Source organism: Octodon degus, unplaced genomic scaffold, assembly GCF_000260255.1.
Source record: "Octodon degus isolate 3935 unplaced genomic scaffold, OctDeg1.0 scaffold00112, whole genome shotgun sequence".
Lineage (NCBI taxonomy): Eukaryota > Metazoa > Chordata > Mammalia > Rodentia > Octodontidae > Octodon > Octodon degus.
In genome coordinates this window covers 8,050,664-8,074,822 of record NW_004524688.1, presented here as the reverse complement: position 1 = coordinate 8,074,822, position 24,159 = coordinate 8,050,664, and the positions used below count along the sequence as shown (strand labels likewise).

At 46.0% G+C, this 24,159-nt stretch overlaps 1 protein-coding gene across 1 annotated transcript in view; it reads left to right on the top strand.

The window, feature by feature from the left end:
* Positions 1 to 24,159, top strand: part of Rnf213 (ring finger protein 213) — a 115,247-nt gene that overhangs the window by 23,547 nt on the left and 67,541 nt on the right. The window contains exons 11-20 of the mRNA XM_023699247.1: positions 165 to 362; positions 10,057 to 10,276; positions 11,004 to 11,059; positions 12,648 to 12,801; positions 15,189 to 15,335; positions 16,354 to 16,443; positions 17,223 to 17,345; positions 21,374 to 21,554; positions 21,966 to 22,139; positions 22,648 to 22,797. Coding sequence (XP_023555015.1) covers positions 165 to 362; positions 10,057 to 10,276; positions 11,004 to 11,059; positions 12,648 to 12,801; positions 15,189 to 15,335; positions 16,354 to 16,443; positions 17,223 to 17,345; positions 21,374 to 21,554; positions 21,966 to 22,139; positions 22,648 to 22,797 — 1,493 coding nt within the window. The remainder of the gene's footprint in view (positions 1 to 164; positions 363 to 10,056; positions 10,277 to 11,003; positions 11,060 to 12,647; positions 12,802 to 15,188; positions 15,336 to 16,353; positions 16,444 to 17,222; positions 17,346 to 21,373; positions 21,555 to 21,965; positions 22,140 to 22,647; positions 22,798 to 24,159) is intronic.

Genomic DNA, 24,159 nt, shown 5'->3' with positions numbered 1-24,159 from the left:
ACCCTGTGTCTCCCTGCACCCTGTGTCTCCCTGCACCCTGTGTCTCGTGGGCTGGTAATACCACCCAGACATGCTGGGTGCTCTTGTTCTCTCTATAGGTAGCAGTCACTCTGGGACATCAAACACAGGTGTATCTGATATGTCGTGCCTTGGTTTCCTCCTAGGTGGCCAGTGTTCCTGGTAAACCTGTACCAATCATGCATGGAACACGGGATCCACCAGTGGCTGGGCACCCTGCCAGTCCTACACTACTGCCTGCAGCTGACCCCTGCCAAGACTGAGCCAGTGAACCACCCAGAGGACATGTGGGCAGCCCTCGAAGGGATCCTCTTTGCAAAGTTTCGGGAAAGCACAGCCAATCTGTAAGTTGAGGCGCTGTTCCTAGAGCAGCACAGCTATGAAAGAACAGCTCTGTCTTTTTGTCGCATTGGGAGTGTGCCCAGTGCTCACAGCTGTGAGGCAGCCCAGCCCCTGAATGGCTACCCTGAAGCTCAGGGTAGAGGGCTCTTTCCAACATTCTCACTCACCCCTGGTTCTTATCAGACGATTAATGTGATTTCTTTGCACTGTGAAACAAAAAAGGCCACAAAGAAAAGTATAAAGCAACCAACAAGCCCAGAGTTACTTGCAGATCCTGGTGTATGTATCTCTGTGTTCTGTCCACATAGGGGTGTCTGGGAGTTTCACATGCTTAAGACAATAATGATGACAAGCAGTGTATTGTTTATTAAGTGGGTGTGGTGGTAGACACCTGAAATCCCAGCATTTTGGGAGGCTGAGACAGGGGAGTTGCAAGTTTGAGCTTAGCCTGGGAGATTTACCAAAAACCCACTTGGAAAATAAAGAATAAAAAGGGCACGGACTATAGCTCAGTACAAAATCCCTGGATTTAAAGAATCTTTATAAAAATCATTCCATAAATGTTTAAAAATATATTTACATATATAGTAGTTATTATTTTACAACCCAGATTTTTCACCTAAAAGTGTTTCACACACTGTGTGTGTGTGTGTGTGTGTGTGTGTGTGTGTGTGTGGTGCTGGGGATGGAACCAGGACTTTCCACACCATAGACAAGTGTGCTCCCAGGGAGCTATAGGTTCCAGCCCCTGTGAGCCACCTAATGTCAGTGCGTGCACATCCACAATGTCAGGGTAATGACACCCTCAAGTTCCACTCGAAGAATATGCCACCATTTGTTTAGACAGTTTTCTGTTGTTGGCATTTGGGTCATTTCTGTAATTTCCCCTGACCCTGGGGATTGAACCCAGGGCTTTCTCGGACTTTTTTTTACTTTTTATTTCAAGACAGGGTCTCACGAAGTTGCTCAGGCCTGCCTCAACCTCCCAAGCTGCTGGGATTATAGACATGTGCTAGCACTCCTGGCTATGCGAGGTGGTTTGGTAAACAGCCTCCTGTTTCCTGTCCAGTTGTTTTCTTGACATAGATTCCTACAAGTAGAACTGCTGAGTCAAAGACTTTGCTTGTTATAGGTCACTATATCTTTTCCTGGTGGGTTTTTTGTTTTGTTTTGTTTTTGTATTTTAGGGAAGGGTCTCCAGGGTGTTCAGGGTCTCACTACTAGATTGGACTCGTAGTGATCCATCTGCCTGTTTACAGCCTCCCAAGACGCTGGGATGCACACCACCATGCCCAGTTTTAGTTGCCCTCTCAGCGTGCTCCTGGGGCAGGGCCAGCACAGCAGGCCCAGGGATCAAACCCCCCTGTGTCTGCTTGCAGGTGCTTTAATCCACGGAGCTATTTGGCCAGCCCCTCCCTGGTGTTATCTTATAGCGGAGGAATAATTGTAATGTGTATGCAAATAGGAGGAACTGCCTCTCATCACAAGAAAGTATTACTAGGAAAAGTACTTGAGAAAACTTAGGTGTCTAGGCTTAGGGCTATTCCCATGGTATATATACCTGTTGTTGTTATTATTATTATTATTATTTTTTTTTATTTATTTATTTATTTTTAAAATTTATTTAGTGTGTGTGTGGCCAGCTCAGCCCACCGGGGGCGGGGCTGGCTGGCATGTGCTGGGGGATTGAACCGCGGTCCCTGTGCTTTGCTAAGCTTGTTCTAAGTAGGTGCTTTAGACCACTGAGCCATCTCACCAGCCCTGTTGTTGTTATTATTATTATTACTATTTGGTGGTGCTGAGGATCAAGCCCAGTACCTTCAGCATGCTAACTAAACATGTGGCCTTCTTAGCTAGACAGTAGCCCCTTAATATTTAGCTATTAAATATGAACATGTTTTAAAATGTTATTATAAATTATTTTAAAAGCATATTTGATACATTTATTTATTTATAGACAGGATCTTGCTGTACAGTTCAGGCTGGCCTTGAACTCACTATTATGCCCAGGCTGGCTTCAAGAACTCATGACAATCCTCCTGCCTCAGCCTCCAGAGTACTGGGATTATATAGGCATGTGATGCCACGCCTGACTTAGTATTGTTTTTTAGATCATTTTTTTCACTCTGATGTTTTACTGAAGCAGTTCAGACTTCACTGGAGAAGGGGATTTGGGGCAACGTGGTTGTGTTATCCAGACAGTAGTGGGTCATTTGGCCCTGTTCAGAGTACAGAGTACTGAGCAGCTTTTCAAAGGCTGATGTTCCAGGTTAATCCCTCTGTGTGGCAAGGTTTTGGGGAAAACTCGTGCAGTTCAGGGCTGGCCTGTGAGTGACCTCACTGTGGGCCGCGTGCATTTCATGAGCACAGCTCCATTGTCTCTAATCACGGTTTCCTCTTGTGGGGAGCCTGCGGGACACCCCCAGGGTGGGTTACCAGTGAGGCCTCCATAAGAATTCTACATGTCTGAAAATCTGTGACAGGACATACAGCACTCACCTAGAAGAAAGTACATTTTAGGCTCTAAAGTGTACCTGGAACTGGACACGGTAGCGCATGTCCATGATGCCACTGTTCAAGAGGCTGAGGCAGGAGGATCAAATGTTCCTGCTTGCCTTCGTGAGACCCTAAGCTGGAGTTCATCAGAAGGGGCAAGGGATGTAGCTCAGTGGCAGAGGAAGCTTAGTGACAGAGCACTTTGTTAGCACATGCAAGGCCCTGGGTCCAAACTCTAGACCTACAAAAGTATAGTGCCCACCCACTCCTCTAGGATGCCCTCATGGCCCCCAGCTAGAAGGCCTGCACCCTGGTAGTTGAAGTAAAATCATTGGTATTTTTCAGAAAACCACCTACTTTTCCTTGGAGTATAATTTTTATAAAATATTGAGTAGTAGATTTATAGAACAAAAATAAGGATGACAAGTTAACCTTTGTGAGCAAAACAGACTACTAAGGTAATACTTTTGGCTTTGCAGTGGAATTTCTCTTGCGCACACACAAAGGTGTGTGGATTTCTGCATTTAAAGAGCTGCCTCCGTGGGTTCGGGGCCCGTGGTCCCTGGCCTGGCCAGCTGGCCAGCCTGCAGAGGTGCTAAAAGTGAAATAGCGAGTGCAGGGAACTGGGCTAGAATAGCTCAGGTCTCACGGTGTGGTGAGCGGTGCCCCTGGGGCCTCGGGTGAGACAGAGGACAGTGAGGGGTGACCATGGAGCCTGGTGTCCTGCAGTGTGACAAGACTGTGCCTGTCCTTCAGCCAAAGCAGCCAGGAACAGAACAGAAAGAGGCTCTGCTGAAGCCCCAGTGCCTCATCCTGCCGGAGGAGGAAGGGAGTAGTCACTCTGGTCATTCTAGGTCCCATCTTCTGCCAAGGGGCCATTGCGGTCTCCCTTTGTCCAGAGAATGCAGGGCAGTGCCAAGTGGAACCTCACCAAAGCCATGACCTTGCTCCCTTTGTCTTCACTGCTGCCTGCACTTCTGACTGAAGAGGAGGTTGCCCAGCTGTAGGGATCTGTTGCTCCCACTGCGATCAGTTCTACCCCACGAGAAACAGCAGCAGGAATGAGAAAGAGAGACGAGGACAAAAGCTGGGCTAGGTGGTCGCTGGTCTGCCTGATTGATGGACAAGACTAACGCCATGCACAACAAAACGGTCCTTTATTTATACTTGTGCAAAGTTAGTAACCTGTGACACAAGGTTGCCTAGTGACTAATAGCTGACCTTAACCAGACAGGATGTTTATCTCAGGACTGAGGTAGCTTGTTTGCTTTAGGTACTGAGGCCTAGTCCCACCTACACACTTGTGATCCATTTCCTAGCTTCCATCGCTCCCAACACGGAGCAGTGCAGAGAGAAAAAGGTCAAGATAATCCTGGGCTGTCAGCAGCCCAGGAGTGGGTCATTTTTAAGCAGCATGTTTAGAATAACTGAGCTTGGACCAGGGATATAGCTCAGTGGCACAAACACCTGCCTAGGAAGTACAGAGTCGATTCCTGGTACACTCTCCAAAATAACTGATCTGTCAAGATGGTACATGCTTATAGTCCCTGCATTCTGGACGGCTGAGGCAGGAGGATCTCAAGTTCAGATTCAGTCCGGGCACCTTAGCAACTTAGTAAGAAACTGTCTTACCATATTAAAAAATAAAATAAAATAAAATAAGACCTGGGATGTAGCTCAATGTGAGGCTCTAGCACAAAATAAAAAATTAATAAGGTAAATGATCTAGAAGAAAAAGGGGACAATATGCAAGAATGGATGGAAAACCTCAGAAGATGGGGCCGGGGAGATAGCTCACTAGAATAAGTGCTTGCCTGGCAAGTGTAAGGTCCTGAGTTCAATCCCTGGTTACACACACACACACACACACACACACACACACACACAAAACTCAGAAGAGAGGTGTAAACAAATATGTATGTTTATATTTATAGTAAGTCCCTGTTTTATGAACATTTGAATGACAAACTTTCCCAGGTGTACTGTGTAAGACTCATTTTTTCGCCTTCTAAGTCAGACTTACAAACAACTCCTCTGAAATGGAGCTCATTTCTAAATAGGGGACTTACTTTATTTTAAGAAGCTAAGTCAAAATGTCACAAAATGTCATAAATGTAAGATAGGATATCAGAGATGAAGAACATTTTTGATGGACTTATTGGCAGACCGGACTAGTAAAGTTGAGGACCAGTCAACAGAAATGATCAAACTCAACCATAGAAGGAAAACAGGAAAAAAAAAAAAAAAAAAAAAAAAAAAAAACCAGCAGAACAGAAAATATCAGAAATGTGTGGGATGATTTTAATGGTGCTGGTGGTTTTTTGAGAAGTTTCTTACTACATAGCCCAGACTGACTTCAAACTCTCCATCCTCCTGCCTCAGCCTCCAGAGTGCCTGATTATAGGCAGAGCCACACCCAGCTTCAAATTGTACAACACATTTGAGTGAAAAGACAAAGGAAAAGAGAAGGCCACAAGAAATATGTTTAGGGTTTATGCTGAGAATTTCCATAATTGATAATGACATCAACCTGGCCGTTACAAGGTACATGTACCAAATGAGGTACATGCCTAGTGGGACAAATGCAAGACCCACGTTTGTGTATGCACCATGGTTATAGCTAGTAGAGACCCAAAGCAAAAAGAGAAGTAGGCCGAGGCGGGGGCGGAGAACACTTTGACAGTGCAGTGCTGGCCTTCTGGTCAGAAGCTGTGGAGGCGACAATACAGCAGGCTAGCTTTGAAGTCCTCAATTTTAAAGAAACAACAAAACTATCTATTTAAGCTGCGCATGATGGTGTACACTTGTAATCCCAGCACTCAGGAGGCTGAGGCAGGAGGATTGCCATGAGTTCAAAGCCAGCCTGGGATACATAGGGAACTCAAGGCCTGCCTGAACTACTTAACAAACAACAACAAAATACCCTGTCGATTTTGGATTGCATGTTCAACAACAACAGCAAAAAGCATCCTTCACGCTGAAGGAATATAAAGATCTTTCCAAGTGAAAGTTGAAAAAATTCAACTCCAGCAGACTTTGACCACAAGGAATGCTGTATGAAGTTCTGGGATGGAACTGGGGCCGCAGCACGTGTACTAGAATGGTGCTCCCACCGGGGTGCATCCCAGCCTACACCCCATGCTCTCCACACCATGCAGGAATCAGGCAGCACCGCAGGAAGGACCCAAAGAGCTTAAGAAAGGAGACAGGTCAGAAATATACACAGGAGCCTTATAAAATAGGTCTTATTGACCTATTTTTAGCCACTTTAAATCTTGTTAAAGGGCTCCTGACTATGTCAAGTAAAAACAATTACAAAGCAGCCTGGTCAGTGTGACTCTACTATATAACCATAAAGCAGAATACGTGCAGAGAACACAAAAGTCCTCAGAAGATTACTTGAAGTCTTCTTTTTTTCTCTGAAATAATAGGATATTTTTAAAGATATAAGGGCTGGCCAAATAGCTCTGTGGATTAAAGTGCCTGCAAGCAGGCACAGGGGCCAGGGGTTTGATCCCCAGGCCTGCTGTGCTGGCCCCGCCCCCGGTGTGCTCTGAGATGGCAATTGAGATTGGGTGTGGTGGTGTGTCTGCAATCCCAGGGATTGGGAGGCTGTAAACAGGCGGATCACTATGAGTCTGATCTAGTAGCGAGACCCTGAACACCCTGTAGACCCTGCCCTAAAATACAAAAAGAAAAAGGAAGAAAGAGGGCTAGGGATATAGCTTAGTAGCATAAGCAACTACCTAGCAAGTGCAAGGTCCTGAGTTTGATTCCTGACTAGAAAACAAAACAAAATCCAGCAATTTCATTTCTGCAGATATAACCCCAAGAGGCAAATGAAAGGGCTTGAAGAGGTATCTGCACCTCCATGGATCATAGCAGCATTATTCACAATTGCCAAAAGCTAAAAGCAACACAGGTGTCAACAAAATAACACAACACATCCATTTCCTAGAGAGACATAAAAGCAACATCTGCCTGCAAACCGAGAGGGGCACAGACTAAAGAACATCTTGGACAGGTCTCAGGTGTGAGGCCTTGTTAGGGCTCATGTGCAGGAGTGGACAACAGAAGTACCACCAAAGTCTCCACCCGCTGTGCTAGGTTGCTGGTTTTCCAGGATACTGATTTTAAAAAGGATCAAAAGAAGGAAGACTGGGGCCAGGGAGATGACTCAAGTGGACTAAGCACTTCCTTCCCTGGCAAGTGCAAGGGCTGGAGTTCAATCCCTGGTTCCTCAAAAAAAAAGAAGGAATCGAGTGCTGGGGGCCTGCCCCAGTCTTACCAGGAAATTCTGTCTTACCCAGTACCATCTAGAGCCACAGAGGGTCTCTGCACCTGGTGGTGGCTGCCGCCAGGATTGAGTCCTCTAGCCAGGCTGGGAGGGTGGTCCAGCTCCAGCACCCCATCAGAGCAGCGGTGCTCAGCTGTGGAAGGAGGGGAGATCTGGCACACGCTGCAACTTGGACATACACGGAGGACATTCTTTGAAGGGAACAAAACAGACGCTGAAAGACACATACTCTGTGATTGCACTTACGTGAGGTCCCTGGAGTCATCAAATTCATAGAAATTGAAAGTAGAAAGGGCACTGGCAGGCGGGATCAGGGGAAACAGTGCTTAAAGAGGCGGTGTTCTGGTGCTTGCGTAAGTGTGAACAGGGTAACACTGAAGTAGACCTTCAAATGGCAGATTTTTGCTTCTGTTTACCACAGTTTTAAAAATTAACTTTTAAGAAAAAAAAACCCCACTACCTATTGTAAATGAGAGGGCCTGATTTCTCACCTGTGGTACTGCTGAGTTGTGGGACTGGATCACTCCATATGTAAAGACTATTTTGGGGACTAGGGAGATAGCTCCGTAGAATAAGCACTTGCCTGGCAAGTGCAGGGTCCTGAATTCAATCCTCAGTACCTCCCCACCAAAAAAAAAGTATTCTGGGTATGGGAAGGTGTGTGAATATTTGCTGTGTGTTGGTTGGTTTGGGTTTTTGTTTTTTGACACAGATTCTTGCGAGGAGGTTTAGGCTGGCCTTGAGCTTACTGTGTAGGCCTTTGTCACCTCAATTTACAGCAGTCTTCCTGCTTCAGCTTCCCACATGCTGGGATTACAGGCATGTGCCACCATGCCTGGCTGGGAAAATGGTACCCTGGTCCCCACCTACAAGAAGCTGCCAGGCTGGCCACCCTTGCCTAGGTGTTAGAATCACATATGTCTCTAAGTGTTGCCTGGGATCTCCTGGGTGGAGGCCAGGGGATGGACACACACACACACACACACACACACACACAACTTCTGCTCTTGAGCATGAAGGAGGGCTCTTCAAGAACAAAATTGAAAAATAAAAGATAAAGTGGAAGCTGAGAAATACACATTTCGCCAGTTGAAGGGGCAGAGTAGAGTCACAGAGGATGAGAGACAAAGTGTAGAGAAAATGTGTGTCACACCCAGCGGGGTGGAATGAAAGCTAAAACTACAAGTGATAAGAGGTACCACGGGTGACTCCAAAACTTGGAGGTGGGGTGCTCCTCCCCAATGGCAGACAACTGTGGCTAAGTAGAAACCCTTCTGAACAGACCCACCAGCTGGCACCCTTGGACCCCTCCACCCAACACCTGTAGGACACACACCCCCTCTCAGATCCAGGAGGGGCTGGCCAAGAGTGCCTGTTCTGGACTGGGCAACTCTGCACGCTGAAGAGTGTTAAAGCACATTGAGCAGAGTGGATGCCCGTAATCTCACTATTCTAGAAGGCAGAGGCAGAAGGATCATAAGTTGGAGCCCAGCCTGGGCCTGTTAGCCACTTAGAAGATACCTTGTCTCAAAATAAAAAGTAGAAGAGGTTAGTGATGTAGCTCAATGCAAAGGCTCTGGGTTCAAATCCCAGTGCTACAACAAAACAAAAAATATTATATTGCTGGGCATGTTCCTTAACTACAGGTGAGCAAAAGGGTTTAAAACATCTGTAAAATCAATAAACATTTGGAAATTTAATAGCATACTTCTAAGCGAGCCAATGTTCAGATAAGAAAACTTCCTTAGAGAAGACTTTGGTTTTTGTAGAAGAAACTTCCAGATTTCATCATCCTGCCCCAATCCTGTAGGAGTGAGCTTCAGAATTTTAGCTAAAATAGTGAGCTCAGTTGAGTTCTTATTCTTCTCTACTATATGAGCCTTTTGAAATTAAAGCCAATTCAAAACCATTTAGTTATGTAAGTGTGTGTTTTAAATATCCATTAAAGATGTATGGCCACCTAGAAGAAATTGAACTGTTAACATTAGACGCAAATGACAATGTGGGTGCTAGCGATCTGTACTTCAGGTAACAGTGACCCTTAAGTTAAGGGCGGGGATGTGGCTCCGTGGTAGAGCACTTACCTAGTGTGCATCAGGACTTGGGGTTCTATCCCAAGCACACACACACACACAAAAAAAAAATTGTGTGGAGCCCTTAGTACATAGCGAACCTGTGTGGATGTTTTTCGTAACCTCTGTTACTTCTTGCTTTGTTGATTTTCTACTTGTCAACTTTTTGGGTCTCCAGTACAGAGCTGCAGAATCAGCATTGTTTAAAGATCTTCGCTGAGCTCACCCGCTTGGTTTAACCCAGGACACTCACAAATTCATCAAAAGACCCAGCTCCTGGTGAATTGTTTCTTTTTTGTATGCAGTGCTGGGGAACAAACCCATTGCCTCATGCATGGCTAAGCAAGCTCTCTACCACCGAGCTACACCTCGGCCTCTATCCTCCTTTTTTTAAGTTCTGGTAAAACATCCATAATTTAGTATGTGAAGCTCCTTGAAGTGTATAGTTTGTGGCATTAAGCACATCATGTGGCTGTGTGGCCATCCCCACCCTCCATTGCCCGAACTCATTGTCCACTCATGTTGAAATTCTGTCCCCGAGCCACATGAGCCCCACCATCTTACATCCTGCTGCTGTGAGTGCTGTCCATCGGGCAGTCCCGTGGTGCGTGTCCTTCTGTGGTAGCTGCCCCCACTCCACATAGCACCCTCAAGGGTCTCCATCTTAGCAAATCCATAAGCTGCTCTTGTGTCTGTTTCATCCCCACGTGCCATTGAAATCATGTCTGAAGTCTGAACGTTTTCGACTCTCGACTTTATGCTCCTTTAATCTGGGTTTGCTTTGTGATCTCAACAAGGCATTTCTCTCTGTTGCTGTTTTTCTTTTCTCAGGGATCAGTTGCTTCAGTTTGTGAATAAAAACAAGCATTTGCTACATGTGGACAAGTACCTCTTCCGGTCCTGGTTTAGTTTGCTCCCGCTGGGAGCCCTGGTGGAATACATGGACAAGACCACCGAGTTCCTGAACAATGCGCCTGCTTGTGTTTTGGACTGTTTCATCGGGATTCACTATCGGCTGGCAGAACTAAAGATTTCTCCCCAAAGTGTGGTGGTGGGTGAACATCTGGGGCTGGTGGTTCTTTCCTGCAGGACTGACTGGGCAGAGACAGCACTAAGAAATAACAGAACCAGAAAGGGTCATTATATTTTGAGGTCAAAAATTTGACTTCTCTAATTTTTTAATTTTTTTTTTTTTTTTTGTCGTCTCATCAAATACAACTGAAAGTAACGGCCCTTTGTGTTACTCACACCTGTGGGAGGCAGAGTTGACAGGCCTTGTGCAGTGTCTGGCTTCCTAGTTGCTGTCTCCTTTTATGAACTTTGTGATGTAAAAAATGGTATAGGGCTGGTGAGATAACTCAGCCAACTAAGTACCTGCTTAGGCAAGCACAGGGACTGGGGCTCGATCCCCAGTAACACATGGCATGCCAGCCCCACCCCCGGGCTGCTGAGCCAGACCCTAAGACCAAGACCAGATGTGGTGACACATACCTGTAACCCCAGTGCTAGGGAGGCTGAAAACAGGAGGATCACTACGAGTCCGAGCTGCGTAGTAAGACCCTGTACCAAATACATAAAATAATAATAATATGACATAAGAAAATGGTATAATCTTAAATCCTGAATTTTATTGGTGAGTCAGGAGGGTAATGCTTCCGTAGGAAGAAGAAAGTGATTGTTACACTATTCAGATACATCTAGGCTTTTTCTCAGCTTTGCTTCTCCCAAGAGAGCATACGTTAGTTAATCTGTCATTTTCCTTCTCTTCATGATCCTAGGATGTTGAGAAAATTTTTAAGAAGCTGCTGCAGCTCGTGGACACTTACCATGGCGTGTAAGTAGAAAAGCCAAGTCCGATCTTAGCCCCACGTTGTACCTGCTGCCCCTGCTGAGCGGTAGCCTCACACTGCTGTCAGGGCGGGAGGGTCACAAACCAGTGCACACGCCCACTTCTCTTTACAAGTAACTAATCTAATCATTTAATTGTTTAACAAGGAAGTAATAGCAGCTCCTGAGATTTGATTTGATTTTTGTATTTCAGGGAAGGGTCTACAGGGTCTCACTACTAGATTGGACTTGTAGTGATTCGCCTGTTTACAGCCTCCCAAGAGCTGGGATTATAGGTGTGCGCCACCATGCCCAGTCTCAATTGCCATCTCAGTGTGCCCTGGGTGCGGGGCTGGCATGGCAGGCCTGGGATCGAACCCCGGGCCCCTGCACTTGCTTGCAGGTACCTTAATCCACTGAGCTATTTGGCCAGCTCTAGCTCCTGACATTTTGTTTCCATTTGGTCTTTTCTTCCTATGTGGTTTTCATTTATTTTTATTTACTGATTTATTTTATTTTATTTGGTAGGGGTATTTGAATCCAGGGCCTTTACATTGAGCTATATCCTCAGCCTTTTAAAAAGTGTTTTAGCCAGGCATGGTGGCACACACCTATAATCCTAGCACTCAGAAGGCAGAGGCAGAAGGATCATTAGGAGTTCAAGGCCAGCCTGGGCTACATAGTCCAGGCTACCTGACCTACATAGTGGGACCCTATCTCCAAAAAAAAAAAAAAATCAATAAATTAAAAAAATGTATATTTAACTTTTGAGATGAGGTCTCAATAACTTTTGAAGTTGTCCAGATGAAGCTCAGGTTTGTGCTGGGATTATAGTAGAGTCTTTCTTTTTTTAACATTTAGTTTTTATATGTCTTTTTCAAATCAGAGCCTTTAAAATGAAAACTTCAGGTGGCTTTGATAATTATCTGAAGTCACTTATCCTGTCCCTTTGCGTGCCATCACTGCTGGGAGGGACAGAATACAGAACAGAGCCGTGTGCATGAGCGTCAAAGTTTTGAGGATTTGTGCCCCCTCCCTGCCCAGGCTTCTGGCGTGTGTAAAGTTCAGGTGAACACTCCGGGGCTCTGTGCACATCACCACCTTTGGGACTTTGTTGAACTACCTCAGTGGCTGCTGAGGTACTGCCATCATCCTCCCATGAATTTCTGTCAGAAAACAAGAAATCAGGTCCATGAGGAGTTAGATGAAACTCCGTATGCACCTTGTGTTCTTTTTCAGGTGTTTCTTGCTCTCAGCCCTCTCTGCGTAGAAGCAAAGCTCATTTTCAAATAGACGTAATATTTTCGTAATGAGTAACATATATCCCTGGCTCTTTTTCAAAATAAGGGGTTGTGTTTGTAGGTGACTTAACTCACTTTTGTTAGAATAGCTCATGCCACAAAGACAACTTGGTTCCCTTTTGCTCTTGAGTCAGAAGTTCAGGAGGATTGAAATTCTCCAGGCATGGGCTTGGACAGAGTGGATCAGTGCCTTTCTCGCAGGTCTTTCAAAGGGAAGGACCTGGGCATCGCTAGTGGGTGTTGTTTTCCCATTTCTTCTGGGTGACAGTGGTGATCTCTCTCGACTTTGGGTAGGATTCTGGAGCAGACCCTGGTGCAGTGTTACCTGCCTTTGTCCCTCAAACTGCATGAAGCTGTCTGCAGCAACATCGGAGACCACAAGTTCTATGAGATCCCCGCCTTGTCTGCAGAACTCATCTGCAGAATTATTAGACTTGAGCCACTACAGGTAAATGGAATTAGTACCTCTAATATTGCACTCAGGGGAGGCGTGGAGTTTCAGATGGCCTCCATTTAAAAGGAAAATACACCAGTTTTCCAGCTGGCTGGAGTGAAGCAGAGGGGCTGATCCAGCTATGGATATGCATTGAGTACCTGCTTGATATTAAGCTCTGTTCTGTGCGTCGAGAATGTTCCAGCAGCTGTTGTATTAAGTCCCCCTCCATGGTTTTTGTGGGAGGGAGGGAATTGATATCTAGCACCTAAGATGTCCCTGGATAAACTATAGAGCTGATGGAGGCAGCTTCACCGCCAGATAAGGGCTTGCTGATAAGGTGGCCTTTCTTTTTCGCTCCCATTTTTTTCGTTCACAGAAAATGGAAGAATCAGATTTCCCCAAAACACACATGGTCTTTCTCCCCTGGAGCTCTTTTATTCATGTTGCCATACAGGACAATAGCTGAGTCTGCATGCTACATGCCCAGCTCCGTGCCCTGTGTCCCTGAGTCTTTACCACTTTCTCATCTCTGGGACAGAACACTAACAGCTGCAGCTTAGAGGAGGCGAGCTTTCTTTCAGCTCATGGTTTCAGTCTGCGGTCGGCTGGCTCTGAGGCAGGCAGAAACAGGACAGCAGAGGTAATAGAGGAGGGAAGGTCACTCATACATGGCCACAAGAAAGCAGAGCAAGAAGAGAAGAGTACAGAAGGAAGAGTCCTAGAACACACTCTTCCCGGTCTCATCCCTACACCCCAATAGCACATGTGGCTCTGAACTCTGCTGGGGATGAACCCACTGATGCATACTGTGGCCCCGTGATTCTGTCACCTTCCAAAGCCCATGTCCAAAGACAGGAGACTCCTGGGTGACATTCTAGTCCTAAACTGGGGTAGTCCCAGTCTCTCCGGGGCTTTCACCCTCCATGCCCCAATAGGAACCATGTTTTGCTGTCCCCCTGTAGGTCAGTTGTGGCTTCTCTGAGCATCACACTGAGTGCCTTGCTTCCTGCTCTCTCCCCTGTGCCTTGGACCCATTCTTGGGGCTCGTTTTGCATGGCTGTGACGTCACCCATCTGAGTACTCTTGAGTGTTCTTTAAAAGTGACAGAAGGGCTGGGGAGATAGCTCAGAAGAATAAGCGCTTGCCTGGCAAGTGCAAGGTCCTGAGTTCAATCCCTGGTACCACCAAAAAATAAAATAAAATAAAAGTGACAGAGGATTTTATACTGAGCCTGTTTCTCAACATTTTTATAAGTCAAAACTTTAACTTGAGTGGAAAGAGATAATTTAATTGTTTGACCTTATCATTTTCAATTTTTCTTCAAGATCTAACAGAAAACCTTTTAGATTTAAATTTATTGGTAAAGGAAGCACTCCTGAGTAAACACTATATGCATGGTAGGCAGATTTCAGTTTCCAAAATAAATTAGGTTTAAGAAGTATAGCAGTTATACAGGATTTATTTTTCTATGGAAAATTCTGTCTTTGCTATTGGTTGAGTTCTTGGGTTAGTCACATCTATAGTTGCTTAGAAAGAGTACTCCCTATGCCATGAAAACAGGAAATCCTTGCATTACTGAAATTGAAAGTAACAGACTGGCTGTGACAAGTGTCTGGCTTTTGGTTGGGTGGTGGACTGATCCGAGGCAGGTGGAGAAAAGCCACAGTTGGGTTCGCTGAGTTCAGCCTCAAGTGCTTCCTTCAGGCTGCTGCTTTTCTTTCTCTTTCTTTCTTTTTCAGATTGAACCCAAGTCTTTGAACCCAAGGCCTTTCTACCCAGCTACATCCCCAGCTATTTTCATTTGTTATTTTGAGAAGGGTCTCACTTAATTGCCGGTGCTGGGCTCAACCTTGCAATCCTCTTGCCTCGCAGCCTCCCAGACTGAGATTAGATTAGCATGTGCCACCACGCTCGGCCCACCTGGATTTTTTTTCTCTTTGTTTTTTGTGATGGGAGGTCGAGGGATTGTGCCTGTAATTATGTTGGAGTTCACCACCTTGTCTGGCTTTCAGTTTGCCTCTTGACCCCTTATCCAGCCCCTGTGCTGGTTGCCACAGACCCCAGACTTGTGCTGCAAGTGGTTGGTATCATCCTCCCAGTTAAAGTGTGCTTGGGCTGCTTTGTCATGTGGATTGCATGGCTGGGGCTTTGCAAGCTCTGGGTTTCAAGGCACAATCTTCATCCGGTCTGGAGGAGATAGGGTCCTCTTCCTGAAGGACCTCAGAGGACACAGACGCTGCATGCATCTCCTCCCTCATCTTCCCACCACCTTTTGGTGGAGCCCAGGGTTCTAGAGAGAACAGAGTGCTTGTCCAGTGGGCTTTGGACAACGCCTTTGGGCACCAGCTGGAATAAGGAGCTGCCAAGCAGGGCCAGCAACGTCTTCCTTCTCTCCACAGAACATAGAAGGCCCAGGGTTTAAAGACAGCAAGACTGTGTTCCAGGGTGCTCTGACTGCCACTCGAAACTGGCTCAAGAAAGTGTTGAAAAGGAACATGCTGTATGCAGGGATTTATGTCATGTTCTCTTATTCCGAGGAGATTAAGGTAAGCTGCTGAAGGTGCTAGATGCGGTTGTATGCCACTGTGAACCATCACCACCTGTTGGCAGAGCCCCAGCCAGGCCCGTTGTGAGCCTGCCCTCCATGTGCCTCCCAAGAAGAGGGTGTTGCTGCTTATCAAGAGGGCGTCTGTGTGGCCGCCAGACATGACTGAACCCCTGGGCTGTGCTCCCAGCCAAGCAGTAGCAGTGGTGGCAGACATGTCGATGTTGAGGGCGCTGCCCTGAACTGCACTGGTGTCTGTGTTAAAACACGTAAGGTGTCTGTGTTAAGACCGAGGCTTCCCGTTATTTGCCTGGCCTTGGAAAGAAGGCAAATGGGAAAGGTGGATCTGTTTATGGGAAAGCTGAGGGAAACTGTGCTTGCATGACGTTTCTGAGAAGCCAGAAATGGGGAGGGTTCCTCAGGCAGTCACTCCAGAGTGCTGTGAGGAGAGCAGGTTTGTTCTGTAGGGTGGGTGATATCAGGAGCCCCTGGGAGCCTGCAGTGCCCTCCTGGATGGGTACAAAGCATGGAGAGAAGGCAGGAGGTCTGGCCGCCCCATCCTCAGCACAGACTCTGTCCCTGACCTTCTCCTCACCAAAAGAACTTTCCACAAGTCCCGTCGAGGGATGAGTCAGTCGCCACAGAAGGTGCTGTTCTCTCAAAGACTAGAGCTGTGTCTGTCCCTGCGGAAAGCACAGCAAGGAACTCAAGACAGCAGACCTGGGGCGGGGCTGCCTGTTCACCAGTGCAGTCTCCTTCCTTGGCTACCTGGATGAGCAGTGGGCATCTGTTCCCACAATTAACACCAACTTACCTTTGCCTGTTTGTAGCAGCCTTGTGAATAGTGGGGACTACACCTCTATGTCCTCACCTCTCTGCTTGTCCTTTTTTTTTTTTTTTTTTTTTTTTTTGGTACTCGGGACCTTGCACATGCCAGGCAGGCACTTATGCCGCTGAGCTGTCTCCCTGACCCTGCCTGTCTTTTAAATAGGATCATCAGTGACATTTGGTTTTTGCAGGTCTGGCGGCGGCTGGTGGGCATAGACTTCCCTGGGGCACATGGCTGGAAACAGTCGCTGCTGGGGGACATGGAAGGAAGGCTGAAGCAAGTACGGGACATCAGGGATGCTCTTCTTGGGGGTGGCTAAAGGGACATCAGGGAGACCAGCACTTCAGAAGGACCAGTGGGTGTGAACGGAACATCAGGATGGCCCGTCTGGTTGTGTGGGAAGTAGCATAAGCCGTGGCTTTGCCTTTCTTTTTCTGATCTGACCTTCAGTTTGACCACAGAAAAGGTTTCCAAGTTCTAGTGTGCTCTCCCTGAGAGCAATAGAAGAGGCTTACACATATACAGGGCAAGGTCCTCCCCCAGGCACGTGCTCCAAGCTCTGTGGGTGACAGAAGCCTTAGTAACACAGGGTGACCGTGGAGAGAACATAAAAAGCACTCTTCACTTCGAATGCAGACCTCTGGCCCCAGGAAAGTGGGTTCTTATGGGATATGAACCAATGTACCTGTCAAACAGATCTTAATGGAAGCAAAGGAAAAAAATAAATTCTTTTTCACAATGTACCTGTTTTCTAAGCTGCTGTTTTTGCAGAGCAAGTGAAAAGATACTTGGGGAGCCGGGGAGATGGCTCAGTGGAATAAGCGCTTCCCTGGCAAGCGCAAGGGCCTAAGTTCAATCCCCGGTTCTGCCAAAAAGAAAAGAAAAGATACTTGGTTTCCTCTTTGCCCCTGTGATGATGGGAAGCAGGGAGGGTGTGCTTAGTGTGAGATGAGGAGGTCATACTGACAGGGCCTGGCAAGGAGGTGAGAATAATGGGTTGCTCTACCCGGTGGTGCCTCAGGGCAGTCTTCTGACTCTTACACACTTCCATGTCTGCAGGCACACCCTCGCCTCCAGATCGCTGCCTTCTGCAGCACTCAGTGGGATGCCACCAGCCCCAGTGACAGTGTGGCCAGAAGCTTCCAGAATTGTGTCTTTGAAGCTGTGAGCTCCACTTGCCAGGTGACACATCTCTCCTGCTTGGGATCCCTGGAGCCAAAGACTGTCAGTGCTTGCTAGTTCTAACAGCCTGGGCTGAACAGTGGCTGGGTCCTGAGTGTCCCCCTTCCTGCCTGGGGTGGTATCACTGAAACCCACTGCCCTCTCCCCACTTCCCACAGCCGAAGCTGCCTGTGCTGGGCGAGGCCACACCCACTGACGTGTAGGCTGCCTCACAAGAGCCTATGAGAGCCTATTGTGAGAAATGCAGCTCACTGGCTTCCTCCTCTACTGAGGCTTGCCTGGCAGGCATGCACAGAAAGACTCCAAAAGGTTGACTGAACATTTGTGGAAGGAAAACAAATGAAACCATAAAGTTCATCTCAGGCTGGGATGTAGCTGGGTGGTAAAGCACTCCTCCCGCCCCTCCATCCACCTGTCCCCCATTCTGCGAAACAAAAACAACAAAGATGCTATCAATCCACATTGGGCTTTTTTGTTTTGGCAAAGTGGAAAGAGATTGTCCCTCACTGGTTGGCAGGAGCAGTCTCCTCAGAACACCACACATCCAGGCTCCCTACTAACCCTAGCACCCCTGCTCCTGTTTCTAATGTAGGCCTTAGCATCCCAGCTGGCCAGCAAGTAGTTCCAGAAGTACAAGTTATCATCTTCCAGGGACCAGAGGCTTCTAATCTTCATCACTAGCTAGTAACTTTACAAGGCTTTCATTTCTAGTTTTACTTAATCTATTATCCATCCACGGTTACAATTCAGTGGGCTTGGGTTATTCACAGAATTGTATAGCCACCATCACAGACAGTTTTAAGCCATTTTCCTCACCACAGAAACCCCATCCTCCTGCCTTAGCTGTCGCCTCCCACCCCTCTATCCACCTGTCCCCCATCCTAGCCAATAACCAGTCTAGCTCTGATCTCTGTAATAGATTTCCCTACTCACCATCACAGGAGTGAAATTACACAGTGTGAGTAAGTTATATAAATACCATATTGTATAGAGTTGTTGTTCCCTTAGTCCACTGATGGATATCTTGGTTGTTTCCAGCTTCATAAATACACTAGTGCAAGCATTCACATACAGTTCTGTGGGCATGTCTTTCCATTTCTCTTGGTGAAATTCCATACCTAGCTGTGGAATGGCTGGTTCAGATGGTTCCTCTGTTAAATTCTTTGGAGTTCAACTTCCAACACAGCTGGAGCTTTCATATTCTAGCCAACATCATAGGGGGTTTCCAGCGTCTCCACATTGCCACTGATTGTACTATTAAGCTTGATGATTTTAGCTCTCCTGGTGGGTATGAAGGGAGATCTCACTGTGGTTTTGATTCTGTGATGAGTAATAATATAATAGTAATAATTACTACTTTTATTAATACTATTACTTTTCATATGTTTTTTGACTATTTCTATGTCTCCTTCGGAGAAAGAGCTATTCAAATTTTTGGCCTATTTTTAATAAGGTATGTTTTTATTTTTGGTTATAAGAATTCTTTATATATTCCATATGTAAGTTTCTTGTCAGACATATAATCTGCTGATAGTCTCTTCCATCCTATGGATTGTCTTTTCTTGTGGTTTTCGTTGTTTTTAATTTTGATGAGGTCCAGTACATTGGTCGTAGTTTGTGAGTGTGTGTGTGTGTGTGTGTGTGTGTGTGTGTGTTTTGAGAGTTTGTTTGGAGGTTCTCGCAGGGGAGCGCAGCTACTTGTATACCCTTGACTGAGGAATGGTCCTCCTCTATCGGGGGTGGTCGTCCTCTTCGACCGAGCGCGCAGCTGCGGGAGGGACACACATGGATCGTTGAGGGAGGAAGGGGACACCCGCGTAGCCAGCCAGATCAGCCGAATCAACCCTGGTGATCAATGGGGTGACAGAAGTTGCAGCCAGATCGCCCTCACATCCTGTGTGTGTGTTTTGAGACAGAGACTTACTAGTCCAGTCTAGGCTGGCCTTGAACTCACTGTGTAGCTCTCAAGCTGGCCTTAAACTCCCAATCCTCCTTCCTCAGCTTCCTAAATGCTGAGATTATGTGTGTGCCTCTCTATACTCAGATTTGTTGCTTATAGTTCTACTATCAGAGGATCTTTTATTAAATTCTAGGTCATGAAGATTTAAGGCTGTTTTCTACTAAAAGTTGTTTATTGGGGCCAGCGAGATAGCTCAGGGGACTAACACGCCTGCATAGGCAAGCTTAGGCAAGCTTAGGGACCACAATTTGATCCCTGGCACCTCATGCCACACCAGCCCACCCCCAGGGCGCACTGAGCCAGCCACAGAGTCTGGCTGTAGTGGCGCACCCCTGTAATCCCAGCACCGAGGGGGCTGAAAACAGGAGGGTCACTATTAGTCCGTGCTGCATAATGAGACCCTATAACAACCAAATACGTTAAAAAATAAATAAATAAAATAAAAGTTGTTTATTTGTTTTGGTTTCAATGCTAGAGACTGAACCTAGTTTCATGTACATGTTAAGCATGTGGTCTGCCACTGCTCTGCCTCTTTGGAAAGTCTTACAGTTTTAGCTCTTTTCACTCTTTCAGTTTCTTCAAGGAAATGAGGTGTGACTCTTCAAAGGACAGTGTGGAATCTGTGGGTGGGTTTGGGGGAATATTACCATCTTTGCAACATCACATCTAGAAATCCTTGATTCTGAGATGTCTTTTTACTTATTGAGATCTTTAATTTCTTTTGAACAATGTTTTGTTTTTCATCTCTTGTGAAATTTTTTTCAACCTTATCTTGTGGTTGGAACTGGAATTAGTTTCTTAGCTTTAATTTAATTTAATTTATTTTTTTGGTGGAACTGGGGATTGAACTCAGATCCTTGCGTTTGCCAGTCAAGCACTTATCCTACTGTGCCATCTCCCCGGCCCTTAGCTTTAATTTTAGAGTGTTTGTTGTGAGCATATAAAAATACAGTTGCACCTTGTTCTTGCACCCTGCATCCTGACTGGGCTTATTTTGTAGCTCTGGTGGGGGTGTCTGCGTGAGAGAGAACCATATGCAACGTTTTCTACATGAACAATGATGTTGCCTATTCATAGGGATAGTTTCGCTTCTTCTCTTTTAATCAGAATGCCTTTTATTTGTTTGCACCAGTTGATGGCCCTGGTTAGAAATTTTAAGAAAGAAAGAAAGAAATTCCAGTACTGTGATAAAAAGCAATGAAATCGAGCATCCTTGTTCTAATTTCGGGGTGTTGAATCTCATAAAAAAACTTTTCCTGTGTATAACAAAGTGATTGTGTGATTTTTTTGATACAATGTATTATATTAATTTTAATATTAAACCAATTTCCCCCAGAATAAATCCCACTTAGCTATTACATATAATTCATTTCGTGTTTCTGGATTTTATTGTCCTTTTAGGTGGCAAGGCGTGTTTGTTGTAAATTTATCCCTTTTAAAAAATTATTTGCTGAAGCTTTGAAAACTGTTGAACCTAAAGAAGAAAAACATTTTGTTTGTTAGTTAAGAATCAGAAAGGCAATGAAAATGTTTGTGGTTTATGAACAGTCTTTGAAAGAATTATGGTTTAGGAACATAAAACAAATGATGATTGAGGTTTCACTCATATAGATTTTGATATTTTTCATGATAGGAAAGTCTCAGAAAGATGCAATAGCTTGCAGTGAGCCGGGCGGAGGAGGCCTGACATGGGTGTAGTTGGTGTGGGTGTGGGTGTGTGTCTGTTACTCCACATCTCTAGCACTGATCATTTGAGAAACTAGTACAGAGGAAATGGAAGTGCTCTAAAGACTATTGGCTGTTTTACGTGTGTGTGCACACATGTATGTGCGTGCACACGCACATGTGCTAGGAATTGACCCCATGTTCCCAGTCATGCTAGGCACGCACTCTGCTATTGTACTGTATCCCTCACCTCTATTTTAGGTTTCTCTGAGGTCCTACAAAACTACCTTTAGTAGATTTCTGAACTGCTATTGGGTACCTTGGGTACCTTGTTGCCATTACTAAAGGGCAAACTAGTAAGAAAAATTTCTGCACCTTCCTCTTTTTGTTCATTTTCCTGTAGTCTCAGACCAGCATCCTTGAAGGAATCTCCTGCCGTGATTGCCAGAAACTTGGCATCGTGCTGTCTGCTGTGATTACCAAGTCCTGGCCGCGGAGTGGTGGGCAAGCTGTGGATGACCCAGATGAGATTCTGAAATACCTGCTCACGTGGCGAGATGTGGAGCAGCTCTTCAAGTTGTATGGTACAAGGGTTCTGCTGGGAATGTCACAGGGTGGGTTGTCCCCCTAGACTTGGGTGTATGAATGTACCTTACTGCACCTCCTGCAGGAGTTGCTGCTGCACCAGAGGTTCAAAGCCAGACCATTCTTATAGACTGTGTATAGTCTAAGACAAATGTTCTCCTAGCTTAATTTGCCTCTTGGCAGAAACCTCTTCCCTCTCATGGGAACCAGGCAGGAGACAAGTTAGGGTAAGACCTGAACCTCTGGAGTTGGAGCAGAGTTGGGTGGAGTGGTAGCACATCTGGGAACCTCCTACTTGTGCTTCGTGAGAGTCTGGAGAGACCCAGAGATCTTTGTGAATGCCTGTGATATCCACAGGGAGTGGGGAGGAGGGGAGCCCACTGATTTGAATGTATTCATCCTCTCCTCAGGAACTGATGAGAAAATTTTAGCCAGTATTACAGAGGAAGGCCAGAAGTTGATGGCTGTAGCCGACTCTGTGTTTACAAAATTTGCTGGTGACCTCCAGGATGGGACCATTTTAGTTGGACAATTGGAGCTGATCTGGAAGCACAAGACTCAGTTCCTGAGCATCTGGGAATTGAGTAAGTGTTGGGTGGAGACGTGCACTTTGGGCTGCTGAGCATTTATCAGGATAAAACAATCTGGGGCTGGGGAGATAGCTAGGCACTTTAAGCACCTGCCTGGGAAGTGTAAGGGCCCAGTTTTGATCCCTGGTACTGCATGCCTTGCCAGCCCCAGAATCACATGAGCTGTATACAGAGATCCTGTACCAAATAAATAAATGATTTATTTTAAAAAAATCAGTGCCTACATGTATATTTTTGTAGTTCATTTAATCAGTATCTCTTCCCAGAAAGTTGTGAAAGATGATGATGGATGGCTTGGTGCTCTTAGGAAAAAGCGATAAAATAATGCCAAAGCCAGAGTGCCTGCTCTTTTTTTTCATTCCATGCTGCCAAGCCCACAGCTTGACCGAAGCCCCTCTGTCCCTTCTCCTGAGAACAAATGCAAAGGAAGGTGGGAGAATGGGATGCCATGGAAATCAACACATTTGTTGGGGCCTGTTGGGTTACTTGGTTGTTGTTGCAGAGAGAAAATGTCCTTCAGTTCAAGAGAACCAGTGTAATATGAAGGAAGTGCTGGAGTGGCGAAGGAAGGAGCTGGCCTTTCTAAAGAAAGAGACGAGATGTGTGGACAGCCTCCTGAAGATGTGCGGGAAGACAAGACACCTGGTACCAGGTGGTGCTCCCTGCTTCACGTTCCGTGGCCAAGGGGGCGGTGGGTGAGAGCTGGAGGAGGACACAGGAGAAACGAGTCATGGGAGCAGAACTTGTTTTCTAGAAACAGAAACACTTTTTAACCAAAGATCATTGGGAAATCAGCTTCACTGCTTGCCTTCTTTTGCTTTGGTATTTACCTCCATATCTGCAAAGATCCACTTGTTGAGTTCCCCATGGTGGGAGAGGAGCTCTTAGGCCCCTGTTACAGAGGCTGTGTCCTGCGCATGCAGTCTTGCGCTTCCTGGTATTGCCATCTATGGGCCCTGATACATACTGAGCTTAGTCCTTTTTGTTGTTTTGTTGTTCAGTGAGCCCAGGACTTTGTACTGAACTATATCACCAGCCCTTTCTAATTTTTTTCTTCTTAATTTTGCAGCGAGGTCTTAAGTGCTTAGTTGCCCAGGCTGGGCTTAAACTTGTGATCCTCCTGCCTCAGCCTCCCAGGCTGCTGAAATTATAGGTGTATACCACTGTGCCCAGTTTATTATTTTAGGTTTTTTACACAAGCTTTCTGTTTCTGTGTCATTACTGTCCTTGTCTTAGGTCCTTTCTTTTAATCGTCATCCTAATTCAATCCTGTACTGTACCAGTTGTCTGAATTTCCCCCTAAGACTCTCCGCGAAGGACATCTCATGGGCTGTGGGTGGGCACGTGTCCTAGACTCCCTTCCCTGTTCCTGTCTTTACCTCTGTCCAAGTGGGGTGGGTGCAGCGTCCCTGCCTGCTTATTTGCCTCTTGTGTTCAGCAGAGGCTGCAGTAGCCGGACTCTGAGCCCCTACCTGCCTGTGAACATAGCACTTGTCCTCACAACATGGTCAGGCAGGTCCTGACTCCTGAAAGAAAGTCATTTTCCTTGGGAGTGCTGACTGTGTCTCTCCTTATGTCCCTGAAGTACTGCTATTCACAGTCCTTCCTGTGAGACATATTTGCCCTCTCTGGGTAATCTTTGATTGAAATCTTTATCTCTGGTATCTGAAATTCCATAGTTAATGAATCTTGGTACGGAGCTGTTTTCCACCCATAGTTCTGAGCTTAGGAGGGGGTCTTTTAAAGCTAGAAATCTTAAGTTTTGGGTGAACTCGCTTGTATTGTTCTTTCTCCTCTTCCTAGAAATTGTATCAGTCACTATTGGACCTCCTAGAGTAATCACCTGACTTTCATAACCTGTCTCCCTTTTCTGCTTTTCATTTTTTTCAGCTTTCTGAGACCTTCCCTCTGAACTTGATTTTCCAATCTATTAGATTTTTTGTTTCAGCCTTCATATGCATTTTTCTCTTAAAGTTCTTTTTTGTTCTCTGAGCAATCCTCTTTACACCATCCT